The following is a 13,140-nucleotide window of genomic DNA, read 5'->3' as shown; positions in this document are numbered from 1 at the left end:
GTGTCAAGAAACCGGGGTAAATAGACAAGACGAATGGACTGACTCGAGAATATTTGTCTCAGATGGGTGGGCAATAATGAAAGGTGGTGGGTTCTTTTGAATGTTTTGGTACTCGCGAGTGAGCTGTATAAATCGTTAGAAGGGTTTGGCAGTTGGCCAGCGCATGAGATAATGTCCGGCCACTCACCCGCTTGAAAGCTGCCTTTGTCGCCATTTTCCTAGGTTGTTGATTCGAGGTATATGATTTGCGAGAACAATAGAACCAGATTAAATTAGAAGCGCCGCAGAGAAACAGCAACCGCGCGCAAAACCGATCGTTGAGTGTTGAGTGTCGGAGTGATGAACAAGATGTGGCCGTTGCGCCGCACTTGCCCCGGAGGTCACGTGCGGCTCCGTTTTCCCACGCGATCAAATGCTCTCAGAAACCAAAGGTTCTGGCCATTGCAGCCGTCACAATGTCCTCCTCCCTCTCTGCTGATGATGAAGACGTATGGAATACTCCAATACAGCTTATGCGTTGCCCCTATCTCGCGGTACTAACTATTGCGGCAGATCTTCGAACGCCTTCAACAGCGCAAGGACCCGAAGGTGTTGGAAGAGCAGCAGCAGGCTGTGAACGAGCGTACGCAAGCCATTCTCCAAAAGGCTCAAGCTCGTCTTTCAGAACTGGTATGGAAATCGCTATTTCTACTATTGGCCCCAATGGCAGAACGGAATTGCCGGCGCGAAAGAAGTTCGGAGCTTTCGGCTAACCATGACTTTGTTATTAGCTTGACCAAAACTCGACCTTGCCATGCGCGATCTCGTCCGTTCAGGTGCTTAGTGCTCCTCACACCCGCCGCGGCTTCCTTGAGAAGGTTCTCAGCCCCCTTCTCAGCGAGAACAAGGACCGACCCTATACCCTGTCCGAGGCATTGCGGGAGATTTCGGCAACGACAGACAAGTTGGGACGATTTGGTTCGTGAACCGGGCACGATACGGAGGAATATTATTGTCTTGATATTCTAACTCGGGATATAGACCTGTTCCAGCAGCCAATTGCAGTTCACCTGGATGAGTCGAACCAGGACCCCTCCGGACCGCGAACTATCGATGTTCTTCTGGCAACCCGCGAGAAGTCTCGGGTGCTCTTGAAGACTGGTACCGATCTTGGAAACGCTGAGGGTTCGGCCTACGGAAACCTCTTGTGGCGTAATGTGTTCGGTGGTGCCGAGACTCTCAACTTGAATGCCTCGCTGGGCACACGCACGCGGTCCGCTTACCAGGCCGCCTTCGAGACCCCGATCCTGTGTGACCCCGACTTCCGCCTGGAGGTAGGCAGTATCGCCAGTTCCACCCAGAAGTCCTGGTCAAGCCACGAGGAGGTGCTCAAGGGTGGTTGGAGTAAGCTCCGCTGGCTGTCGCAGTCAGGACACCGTCATGAATTGGGTTACAATGGTTTCTGGAGGCAAGTTACCGGTCTGGCTGAGAATGCCTCTCCTACTGTTCGCGCCGATGCCGGCGACAGTGTGAAGAGCAGCATCTTCCACAGCTGGGTCAATGACCAGCGTGATAATGCTATGCTGCCTTCTCGCGGCTACTATGCCAAGATCTTCAACGAGGTGGCTGGCTGGGGCCCGTTGAAGGGTGACGTTTCTTTCTGGAAGTCCGAGATCGAAACTCAGGGTGCTCTCCCCATTCCCATCCCTGGTATCAAGGGCGACAGCGGTATCAGCCTCACCACCGGCTTCCGTGCCGGTCTTCTCTTCCCTCTGGGCTTGGACTCTGATCCCCGCCCCCAGCTTTCCCGCATCAATGACCGCTTCTTCCTCGGCGGTCCTACCAATGTCCGTGGATTCCGTCTGTGCGGCCTTGGCCCTCGTGAGGGCGTCGATTCTGTCGGCGGCGACATCTACGCCGCCGGTAGCGCCAACCTTCTCTTCCCCCTCCCCCGCGTGGGCGCTGACAAGCCCCTGCGGTTGCAACTCTTCCTGAACGGTGGTCGCCTTTTGCCTCTTCGCACATCGCAGAAGGCTGCTCCTACCACCAGCGGCGAGGTGCAGGATGCCGTATTCTCGACCGTCAAGGACCTGCAAACTGGCCTGCCTAGCATCGCTGCCGGTGTGGGTATTGTGTATGCCCACCCTGTGGCACGCTTCGAGCTAAACTTCTCCCTGCCGTTGGTCTTGCGGAAGGGTGAGGAGGGCCGCAAGGGCCTGCAGTTGGGAATTGGCATCAACTTCCTGTAGAAATACGTTTCTTTTATTAGAGCTTAGCGGCGTTGAATTATACCTCACTTCTCCTGTGTCAAAGCCACATACTCTATTATGATTTTCAGTTCTGTATTCGTCCTTCAATAATGTTTAGGCTCGTATACTTCACTTGGCGGTGGCGTCCCCACACGCGGGGCTGAGTCAGCAGGCATCAGGGCAACCGCCAGCTGGCTGGAGCATCTCAAGCTCTCCCAGGTATCTCATTCCCAACTTCAATCCCCGCGCCAGCCCTCCAACTCTCTCGCAACAAGAGGAAAACGAATACATCAGTCTCGACCCCTCACCATAATAGCCGCAATGGCTCAGTACTACCCCAATCAGCAACAGCAGCAGGGCTACGCGCCCCAAGGCAACGCACAGAATCTCCAGTTCTTCCCCTCGTCCTACTCATCAGTATCCGGCCACACAACTCCCTCACAAGCCTCCTATGGCGCTGGCTTTGGTGGCGCACCGAACCCCTCTGCGCAAGCTTATCCCGTTGGTGGCGGCTATGGGGGCTTCGGGTCTCCCGCGGCCGGTGTGAGTGGGAGGATGGGAGAACAGAGTGGTTTGCGGACGGGTTGGTTGGCTGCGTTTGGGACGGAGGGGTATGATGGGGAACCGCCTTTGTTGGAGGAGTTGGGTGTTAATTTTGAACATATTCGGACGAAGGTTAGTTGAACAGAAAGAGTGGTCCTTCGATTTCAGGGAGACATGCGATGCGCTGGGTCTAGTGGAAGTACATACCTCGATGGTCTTCCAGGGCTCCCTATGCGACGTGATGCACTGCTTCTCAACTCGAGATCTACTGAATCAGTCCGTATAAGAAAAGGCAAAACTAACTTCAATCCAGACCCTTACCGTTCTCAACCCGTTTGCCTCAATCGACAACCACCTCATGGACGATAGCGACCTCTACGGCGCCCTCCTTTACATCGTCCTATACGGCACATTCCTCCTCCTCTCCGGCAAAGTCTTCTACGGCTACATCTACGGCGTCGCTGTCTTCGGCACCGTCGCCCTCCACCTCATCCTCAGCCTAATGTCCCCCGTCCTCGACACAGCACCACCCGCCAACACCGCCGACCCGGCAAACTACAACCCCCACCACAAGCCCTCTCTCTCCGGCGCTTCTGCCGCTGGCCACTTCTCTGCTACACTGACTTTCCCCCGCTCCGCCAGTGTCTTGGGTTATTGCTTCTTGCCGCTTGTCTTGACTGCGCTCATCGGTATCCTGATTCCTATGGATACATTGTTCGGATATCTCTTGACTACTGCGGCGGTTGGGTGGTGCACGTATAGTTCGTCCGGTATGTTCTGTGCCGTGGCGCGTATGAGTGGAATGCGCGGTCTGGTGGCGTATCCGCTGGCGCTGTTCTACGTTGTGTTTGGTATTATGGGTATTTTCTCGTCTCGGGGGACGGGCTCGCTCGCTGCGAAGACGGGTGCTGCGTAAGGCAGTACCATGAACCTATCAGTGTCTTTGCAAAAGCGTCTTTCTTTTTCTTAGTGTATGGCGAAATACATGGATGGGTTGGGCTAGACTGGGGTTTTGGCTGGTTCTGGCTGTGTACTTGGATTCCTGCGATGGTTGGCACGCCCAAGGCACCCCCCCTTTTGCTCTTGCATTTAATCATGAATATTACGAGACTCGCATCCCTGGGTTATATATATCATTATACATTTCATTTTTCATTAGAACTCGTGGGCGCTTCTTCTATTTAATATTCCAAACACAACTCCGGTAATATGTCCATCCTGTATAATGCAACGCAATCATGATCTAGATCATATCAAATCCAAATATCTGACTGGATATCTCCAAGTCAGACAATATAACAAAGCAAATCCCTGTCTACCAAAAACAGTATGCTCACGACGCAGTCTCCCCCTTAACAGGCGCCCATTTCCCCAACCACTCTCTCATCTTCTCCAAATCACCACCCGCAGCCTCAGCACCGGCCACACACCACGCCAAATCATACGCCTTCCCTACACCAGCAACACCCTCTGCAGCAATCATCTCCGCCAAATTCCGACGATGCTGACCAGTCTCGTCCGTGCAGAAATAGAACGGTGCGGTATTAGCTATGTCGGGATTGACATTAACAGGCTCGACGAGCGGACGTGTAACTTTAGTTATATCAACCACGCTCATCGGCGCCACGGGATCAGTTTGAGTCTTCTGTTTGCCGGTCTTGCAGTATCCATTCTGACACCATGGTTTTCCACAGCCGGTCATTAATTGTGAGAGGTATCGTCTTTCGATTCGGCGGCGGAGCGCTTTGCCTTCTGGATCGTAGGTGTCCACGTATAAAGGTCCGAAGCAGATATTGCAGAGACCGAGGGATTTGTTTCCCGCGCTGGTGAGTGTGCGGCCGCAGTTCTGGTTTAGACAGACACGTGGTGGTGGACGGGATACGCGTTCTAGATCGTGGTGCCGGAGGTGGGTGTTCATATCTCGCAGGCGAATGATTTTGGTGCAGAGATGACATTCTGTGGTTCGTCCACCGTCGACGAGTTCGTGGGGTGTTAGGCCTGAGAGCATTACCTCGGGGTCGTGGATATCTGGATCAGAGTCTCCTTTTTGGGGCACGAGGAGGTGGCAGAATTGGCAGAGGATTAGTTTTCCTGGGCATTCGGTGGTTCGGTGTTGTGCGAGCGTTGGGAGACCCTCGAATTGAGCTGGACAGTCGGGGCAGTCGTATGGTTTGTGGTATATTGAGTCGTGGCTTTCTTTGCTTGTGACATCGTTGCCATGTGAGGAGTCGTGTGGGCAGTGCCAGTGATTTTCCCATTCGGTAGACCGTTTTTGGAAGACGTTGCCACATTGTTGGCAGAGGATGTTGTTGCGCAGGCAAAAGTTTTCGTGGAGGACGAGGGTTCGCTCTGGGACCCATTGTTGACAGTTCTTGCATTGTACATCGCCGGGTGCGTGAGACTCCTCAGCGTGCTCGTCGATATCTGCCGTCTCGTCTACTCTGTCCGCAGCATTCGTCGTTATGCGCAGGTTATACTTGAAAGGCACCTGCCGTTGTGCCGGCGTCGAAGACTCAACCTCAGGGCCTGGAGGGCTGGCATACGCAGAGACATAAATAGCCTCCGCTCCTTCAAGAGCCACATTCGTAGGCCGAATCCTGAACCTCTTAGAAGACTGCGTCGAAAAGTCTCCCCAAACATGCATATCCGTCCGAGGTCGACCTTGTTGACGCGAACCAAGCGGACTAGCAAACAAAAAGACATTCGGTTCATCCGTCGTAAGCTCAATCTCAAGCTCATCCCCACGATTCCACTCGCGAAGTTCGTAATCCACGTATTCACCAGCCAACACTTGAGCAGCCACCTCTTCCCCGATAGCAAGCACACCTCCTACCGAACTGCCACTCGTCGTGCCGGGAGCTCGCGCTGCACGCTCCAATCGTTTTTGCAGCGTCTCGCGGGCTTGTTCCTCCGACAGCGCCACGATATCTACCTCCAGATCGGTATCCACGACGCAAATACCGTCTCCCTCGGGAAACACCTTGTCCAGCAAGAACCGGAAAGACTCGTTGCGTGTCCCGGGTACAGTCAAGATTTCGCCCGTCGTCAACGTCGTGAAGTTATCCCGCAGGTGGCGCTCCAACAGCGCTTTCCAATCTTCGGGATCATATCCAGCTTCAAGCGGGCGAAGTCGTACATACGTGCCCTTCGGCAGTTGCTTCGCATGTACAGTTACGACCGCAGGTTCAGCTCGAACTCGTACCGGTTGTCCGTCCACATCCTCTCCTTCTCCTTCCATTGACACGTCCTGCGCATCGTCGCCATTGACACCGACATCTCCCTGAACCACACCCTCGATCTGGTCATCCGATATCCCCAGTGACTCGCGCAGAATAGCGCTTAGCGCAACTTCATTCTCCGCAGCGGAGAACTCGCGGATCCCCGCGTACACGAACCGATTATTCTGCGGGTTCACGATTCGGAACGTCAACGGGTGGGGTAGTTGTTGCTGGCGTTCTTCAATTTGCTGACGCGCTCGCGATTCAGCGGCGAATGTGTGTGGGTTAAATGGGTCGAAGGTGGACGTGTGTACGCGAGAGTTGTTCGGCGCGGGCGTGACGGGTTGGAGAGGTGCGGCGGCGAGGAGCTGTTCCAGTGCGGATTGTGGTAGTGTGATCTTGTCGCCTGGTAAGCGGGGCGCGTGCTGGGGGGCAGTCACGGCCAGTTGGGCGGACCAGTTTAGTGTGGGGATATTGTCCGCCATTGTTGAGGTTTGGGATGGGTGGAGGGTGGCATGGAGGAGCTTGAAATTGTTGGAGATTATAAACGCGGAGCCCGGGAAGCTCGAGGGACGTTCTGGAAGACTCTCCCCGCGCCCCCACTCTAATTAGTGAGCTAAGATGATCAGATCTAAACAAATCCAATTTCGGTTTTAAGTTGAAGATTATGATGAGATATCGGGCTTATAAATCCATAAAAATTATTTAATAAGTTAAAAGAATAAAATTAACATCCCCTCGTCTGATCTCTGGTTTATCGGAAACTCCGCATTCGGTGGCGAGAGCTGGTGTTGCACCAGTCGCACTAGATTCACGTTAGGTCCTCTCCCAGATTGGGTATAAATTAGTTTCATCCCAGACTTACCATCGTCGCCGAGCATCCCTCGTTATGCTCGATACAATAATCACCTCCACAGCTCCGGCAGGTGTGCTGGGTGTTCCGCTTGCAGGAACCACACTAGATACATGTTAGAATCAACTATGATGTCCCATACTGTTTGTTAGAAACTCACAGTCGGGCCACACTCCCAGCAATCTTTGCTCACACCACGCTCGAGTCTCTGTTTAGCAAGTTAGTAAAAGCTCAATTTTGAAAATAAGATCATTGTTACGTACCTCTCGCCCAGCATGAGGAGATCCAGTCCCGTGAGGATGCTGACCCGGTGGTCGAATCGCAGTCTGGTGCGGCGTAAGACTAGCCTGGACGTGTCGCGGGTGCGGCAGACAGTTCGAGCAGAACCACTTGTTGCACTGGTGACACCAGCGGTCGGTCAAACAGTCTGTACACCGCGCAATCAAGACGGGATGCTCGCCGGGGATCAACTCCGGCCGCTTGGCTGCAGCAACACTGGACACGTGCAAGGGTACGGGGCTCAACAGTGGGAACTGAGTATCTGGGGACTGACCCCAGATTGCCGGGCCCTCGGGCGAACTATGGCATCCATCACATCCGCGTGGGCCCAGGGCCACGGTGGCAACGGCGGGGCCGAGTAAGCGGCCCTCGGGGGCGGGGTTCTCCTCATCTGCGTTGCTGTAGAGATTGACATCATGGCGTGGCCCGCGGCACAGGACTGCGTCGAAGGCGATGACTCCCTCACATTTCTGAAGGGTCTGCGCCCAGCCTTCGTCCAAGCTGCGCTTGAACACTTTGCCTGTAGGGCTGTACCATTCGTTTCGCTGGTATCGTCGAGTCACGACTTCTGTCTCTTCTTCTTCGTTGTCTGACGAGCTGTTCGACGGGCTCTGGCTTGAACTTCGTGAGCTACCCACGCGGGATCCCCACCAGTCACGGTATCGACGCCGCACTGCGGCGCGAGGTGGAGTATGCATTGGAGAGAAATGATAGATTCCCTTCACCTTGGGGGTTCCCTCTGGACGAGTGGGCCGCACGGCATGTTGAATGATTTGGATCAACTTTCGTTCGTTGAGGTGTTGGCATTCGCGAATGGACAGAATGTTGACGTTGAATCGATCACTCGTGATAATGTCTCCGATCAGGTCGGCCGGCACAGAAAGACCGTCCAAGACTAGTGTGCGCACATCTTGTAGGATAGACCGCTTTTCAAGACTGCCGAAGATGTGCCGCAATGGAGCCGAGTATACTTCATCCTCCGTCTCCATTTCATCCTCCTTGGCCGGTTTGGTAGGAAGCTGCGCGCCTCGGCAGCGGGTCAAGTCCAAATGCCTAAACACATAGGGAGTACCCGTAATCATATTATAGAGGAGTCGCGAGGTCGAAGCCAAGGCCATCAGCGATGGGGCGGCGAGATACGGCGCCATATTATCAAGGATCAGGCTGTTGGTGAGCATATCCTCCAGCGGGGCTCGTCGTTTGGGTGCAGGCTTGCGTTGCGGAATAGGCTCTGCAGGAGCAATCTTCTCTACCTGGATCTCTCGTACGACCGGCTCGAGGCCTAATTCTTTCATCGTCAATCGACGAGTACCGTAGAAATCTGGAGCACGGCTGATTAAATTCTGGCGATAGGCGGCCATGGCGCCGACGGCGACCTCGTCGCCAATGCGCAAGAGCGGCGCATGAGGATGAATTTCCTGGAGTGCAGCGCGAGCCTTGACCAGCTCGGACTCGAGGAGGTGGATTGTAGATTGAAGAACGGCGGGCATGGTGTCGGAGTTGGGAGTGGGATGAATCGCAGAGACCAGAGAAACCCAAAGATCGTCGGACATAGTCCGGTCCTTTATAGTTCCAAGTTCACGAAAGGTTGAGTGTGAACAAAGGGTGGATCCACAAGTACCATGGGTGGGGGGAACGGAGAAATGGTCAAGTGTTCAGAGTCAGGACGGATAAAATGATAAATAGCAGCGGTTGAAATCGAACGGATCGGGTCACCGTTTTGAGTCAGAACGACGAATGCGCGGAGACGTTCAGACTGGACCGAATGGATGGGGATGGGGGTATTGTATGGGAGTGGGCCAGGACCAATAAAGCTCCGGTGGAGACGGAAACTGAGATCCGGGGTGGAGTTCGAGAGGGGGGGAGAGAAAGGGTTTTTAAGAATTGGATTATTCGATTGAGTAATGATAAGGGTGCCCGAATAGGAACGGAGGGTACAAAACGATTAAATCTGGGAGTAATCTGGCAATGTAACCGGATCTGATGCGAGAGTCGGTCAGTGGGAAGTGGGAAGTTTAAAAAGGTCGGGAGGCCCGAATGCAGCAAGTCCGGGGATATCGGATGGGTTCTTATACTTGATCCAAGGCCAGATAAACTACATAAACATTTTGATAATTTATACGGCCCGATTATTGTAAGACAGCAGCAAAAGAAAAAGAAAAAATAAAATAAAATAAGGATCCAATTAGAAAGGGAGTGGGCCCATCAAGATCGTGGCATGTTCAAAGAGATTCTCCTATCTCCCGCGCTTCCGGAGATTCAATAGTACACAGTAATAATAGCTAAAATAATCCATGATGCCACAGTGGAAATGTAGCAAGGGGAAGATGTACTCGATACACAAGAATACTTGGCAGCGGGTCCAAGGGGTACTTTGCTTAAGGCTATCGTCTCCTTTCTACAAGTATACTCAAGTCATGCTACCTACGGATGAATGACTCTACACGACTATACTCTGAATATGGGGGGACAACCTTAACTTTCATAACGTTTCACGACCCGTTTCTCAAGTATACATATAAATCTAGGAGTAGTAAATACCACAATCGCTCTGTCACTAAGGTATCTCGCCATATCATTACCCAAATCCCGCCTTTCCTTCTCTTTTCTTTTTTTTGCGCCTGTCAATCGGTCTCCACTGATCCGCCAGTCACGCGGACATCCTTCTCGGCCGCGTCAGTGCAACCGATCCACTTGCTTCTTTTTCTTCTCGAATTTATGATTTGGTACTTGTCATCACCACTGCAAGTCGAACACTGTGGCAATTGACCAGGGGCCCGCTGTCGTGGTCCAATGGCTTGGGCGCGTGGGGGGAGAACCCTTTTCTACCCACTCGGCCATCTGTATTGAGGCCTGGTCGACAGTCGACACACATACTGTTATGCAGGATTTACACTGGCTGACTGAAGTCTAAGTAGTCATATTTGTATATCCCTGGAATCTCTACCGTCATCGGCGGTGACCTATCTATGGAATCGTGGACTCGATGCCCACCATACCCTATCGAACCACGTACTTCCTACCTATACCTGAACTATCCTCAACTGTGCGACCGTCTACCCCCTAGAAACACCTACAGCCCCAAGAATCTTGGATACTTGGCATTGGATACTCACCATGCTGTGAAGGACTACAGTCATCTCGCCAAGACAATAGCTGGGCAGGATGCACTGCCGCCGACGCTGGGGAGATCTTCGCCAAGCAATTGATGGCATTTTTTCCGCCGTCGATCATCTGGAAAGAGATGATCGGATCTCTCTGTCTTATCAGGGCAGTGAAGATATGTGCCTGATGAGTATAGGTTGTGTACTATTGCCTAGCATTATTATACTCTTGGAGGAGGGCTAGTCAACTGTATAGTTTGCTTATAGTTCCACGCCAAGGATCTCGGGGTAAGTGTCCTCCGTACGACCTCAACTGCTCCGTACAGTTACAATATATGCCTAAATAATAGTAGAATAAGTCCAGATATCTCATCCATCCTCAACAATCAACACAAACTAACACGGATCATACACCCCGTGCTGACCGATTCCCCATCCCCATTATTGCACCATCGTTAACCGATCCAACTTAGCCGACTGGCCAAGACGGAAGGGATGACGAGCCAAGCCAATTGGCCCCAGGCATTTACCCTGGCCTTTTTGACCCCCTTCTAACTGAACTCGGGTGCGCAGGGTTGCCGGTGGCTTAACTTTGCGTCCGCCATCGAATGCCCCGTTCGACAGGATCTCCCGCCCCTAGTCCCACTTCAGCCGCCCGGTGAGCGTTTGTTCTTGATGGTGAAGTGTGGAGGTGAAGGTCTACGGGCGTCCATCCTCCGGGGAAACTATGCAGTTAATACGCTATGGACGGAAAAATTGTTGGTAATGACTACAATCTGTGAGTAATGATATTATTACAGTAGTTAACTTAGTTGACTATGGGGTACGTGACATGATAGTAGTAGTAATACTATACTGTATGTAGAAGTGCTACTGTAGCTATTCCCCCCAGCAGTCCTACTTGAGTAGTTCCAAGCGCCCCAACGGTCAAGGTCAATATCTCTGATTTTCATCATTTCCCAGAAACACGGCACGATTCGTCCCATCACATTCTCCGTGCCAAGTTATGCAGTAGCACTTGGTATCCCATATCCCCAGTACATACCCTTGTCTCTATCCCATTTACTCCTTAGTACTACATCCCGTTTCATGCCAACACACGCCGTAACACCACTATGCAATGCATTTCAGATTCGGAGGGAAATGGTAGAATTAAAAACTAGTGGTACAGGTCCGTCGATCATCCCCCCCCCAGACTCTAGGTCTTCACTAGGATGAACGTTGCACGCCCTTCGCTTGGCGCCTCGAGATGTTGCACCTTCTCGGCCTCTTCAAGATGATTCCGGTTTTACTTCCACAACTTCGACACCGCAACCTCCTTATCATCGTGCTTGTTGAGAATCTTGGCGGTCGCCAAGTCAAAGTCCTCCTGCGTGACGTGCACTCTCCGCTCGCGCAGTGCGTACATGCCAGCCTCCGTGCAGACACCCTTCAGCTCGGCACCGGAGCACCCGTTCATCTTCTCCGCAATCTTGGTCAAGTTGATTCCGCGCGTCAGGTTCATCGACCGCGAGTGGATTCGTAGAATATCGGCACGGGCCTCGACACTGCAGTAGAACAAGAAATTGCGTTAGTATATATCACACGTGAAAATCAAGGGTGGAAAGCAAAAAGGAATCGGGGAAACACTCACGATGGAGGAGGGAACTCGATCTTCCGGTCAATACGCCCTGGTCGCAGCAAGGCAGGGTCCAGAATGTCCAGTCGATTCGTGGCCATAATAATCTTGATGTTCTTGGTAGGCTCGAAACCATCCAGCTGGTTGAGCAGTTCCAGCATGGTTCGTTGCACCTCCGAGTCACCACCGCCCGCCGAGTCTATCCGGCTAGAGCCAATGCTATCAATCTCATCCATGAAGATGATACTGGGCGCGTGCTCTCGGGCCATGACGAACAACTCTCGCACCATGCGGCTACCCTCACCAATGTACTTCTGCACCAGCTCCGATCCACTGACACGAATGAAGCGGCAGTCTGTGTGATGGGCCACGGCTCGGGCAAGCAGCGTCTTACCGGTACCGGGAGGACCGTACAGCAGGACACCCTTCGGTTGTGCGATACCCAGGGACTCGAACAGCTCCGGGTGCTTCAGACCAAGCTCAATCACTTCCTTGATCTCCTTGATCTGCTGGTCCAATCCACCGATCATGTCATATGTACTGTCCGGAACCTTCTCCACCATCATCAGTGATACGAGCGGGTCGACTGAGGATGGCAGCATCTTCTCCAACTTGTAGGAATCTGAAAGCAGAGCCACCCGCTTGCCGACGGTGAGCTTGGCAATGTCCACGCCGTCTGCGATATCAACCACTGTAGAATCAAAAGAACCTTCATTAGAAAACACGTCCGAAAGGAAGCTAGTCGATCACCATTGAATCTCGTACCGTATTTGCCTTCTGGGTGTACCTTCACCAGCACCTTCTTCGTGCTCATCACCTTCACCACCTCGCCGACATAGGAGCCGGGTTGTTGGAGCAAGCCGAGCTCCTCCCGTAGCAGACGCACTCGCGAGTTGTAATCATTGCGCTGTGCCTCTAAACGTCGAAGAACTGCCTGGCCCTGAATAATCTCGAGCTTCATGCCCTCGATCTTGTTCCGATAGTAGTTGTCCAGCGCCATGGCGGATAGAGGGATGACGCTATCGGGCGAACGTAGTCAAAAGGGAATGCCGTGGGCGAGTCGAAAGGATGGATCCGTTGTACAGAGCCTCCACAGTTTGGCCCAGACAGAGGTATAGGAGGCGGAGGATACGTAAAGGAGATAGGTGGTGAGAAGGCGATGACGATGTTTGGGATGAGATCTGGAGCTGGACCAGCTTGAAGCTGCGGGCACCGTGGACACGGATGACTAATGTTAATGCCTTAGAGATCGGGACTGAAAAGACAAACAGCACAAACAAAGCAGCTTGTCAGCTCC

At 52.9% G+C, this 13,140-nt stretch overlaps 5 protein-coding genes across 5 annotated transcripts; 2 read left to right on the top strand and 3 right to left on the bottom strand.

Moving 5' to 3' along the window:
* Window positions 1–455: 455 nt before the first annotated feature.
* On the top strand, window positions 456–2,228 carry sam50 (SAM complex subunit SAM50; the record flags this gene model as incomplete). The annotated part of the gene is made up of 4 exons (XM_056693338.1): window positions 456–488; window positions 553–669; window positions 771–957; window positions 1,021–2,228. The coding sequence occupies 4 exons, from the start codon at window positions 456–458 to the stop codon at window positions 2,226–2,228; spliced, it is 1,545 nt and encodes a 514-aa protein (XP_056560067.1).
* A 321-nt stretch (window positions 2,229–2,549) lies between these two features.
* Window positions 2,550–3,687, top strand: N7496_000406 (transporter YIP1; the record flags this gene model as incomplete). The annotated part of the gene is made up of 2 exons (XM_056693337.1): window positions 2,550–2,903; window positions 3,085–3,687. 2 exons carry the CDS (start codon window positions 2,550–2,552, stop codon window positions 3,685–3,687), a joined length of 957 nt encoding a protein of 318 aa, XP_056560066.1.
* Window positions 3,688–4,104: 417 nt separating this feature from the next.
* On the bottom strand, window positions 4,105–6,474 carry N7496_000405 (putative ubiquitin fusion degradation protein (Ufd1); the record flags this gene model as incomplete). The annotated part of the gene is made up of 1 exon (XM_056693336.1): window positions 4,105–6,474. One exon carries the CDS (start codon window positions 6,472–6,474, stop codon window positions 4,105–4,107), a length of 2,370 nt encoding a protein of 789 aa, XP_056560065.1.
* Window positions 6,475–6,743: 269 nt separating this feature from the next.
* N7496_000404 (uncharacterized protein) lies at window positions 6,744–8,611 on the bottom strand (the record flags this gene model as incomplete). The annotated part of the gene is made up of 4 exons (XM_056693335.1): window positions 6,744–6,794; window positions 6,855–6,947; window positions 7,003–7,050; window positions 7,106–8,611. 4 exons carry the CDS (start codon window positions 8,609–8,611, stop codon window positions 6,744–6,746), a joined length of 1,698 nt encoding a protein of 565 aa, XP_056560064.1.
* A 2,902-nt stretch (window positions 8,612–11,513) lies between these two features.
* N7496_000403 (proteasome regulatory particle base subunit RPT6) lies at window positions 11,514–12,843 on the bottom strand (the record flags this gene model as incomplete). Its single annotated transcript, XM_056693334.1, has 3 exons — window positions 11,514–11,772; window positions 11,859–12,534; window positions 12,609–12,843. The coding sequence occupies 3 exons, from the start codon at window positions 12,841–12,843 to the stop codon at window positions 11,514–11,516; spliced, it is 1,170 nt and encodes a 389-aa protein (XP_056560063.1).
* Between the last annotated feature and the right edge of the window lie 297 nt (window positions 12,844–13,140).

The sequence above is a fragment of the Penicillium cataractarum genome (genome assembly GCF_028827025.1).
Source record: "Penicillium cataractarum strain IBT 29864 chromosome Unknown utg000001l, whole genome shotgun sequence".
Taxonomy (NCBI): domain Eukaryota; kingdom Fungi; phylum Ascomycota; class Eurotiomycetes; order Eurotiales; family Aspergillaceae; genus Penicillium; species Penicillium cataractarum.
This window is presented reverse-complemented; position numbering and strand designations above follow the sequence as displayed.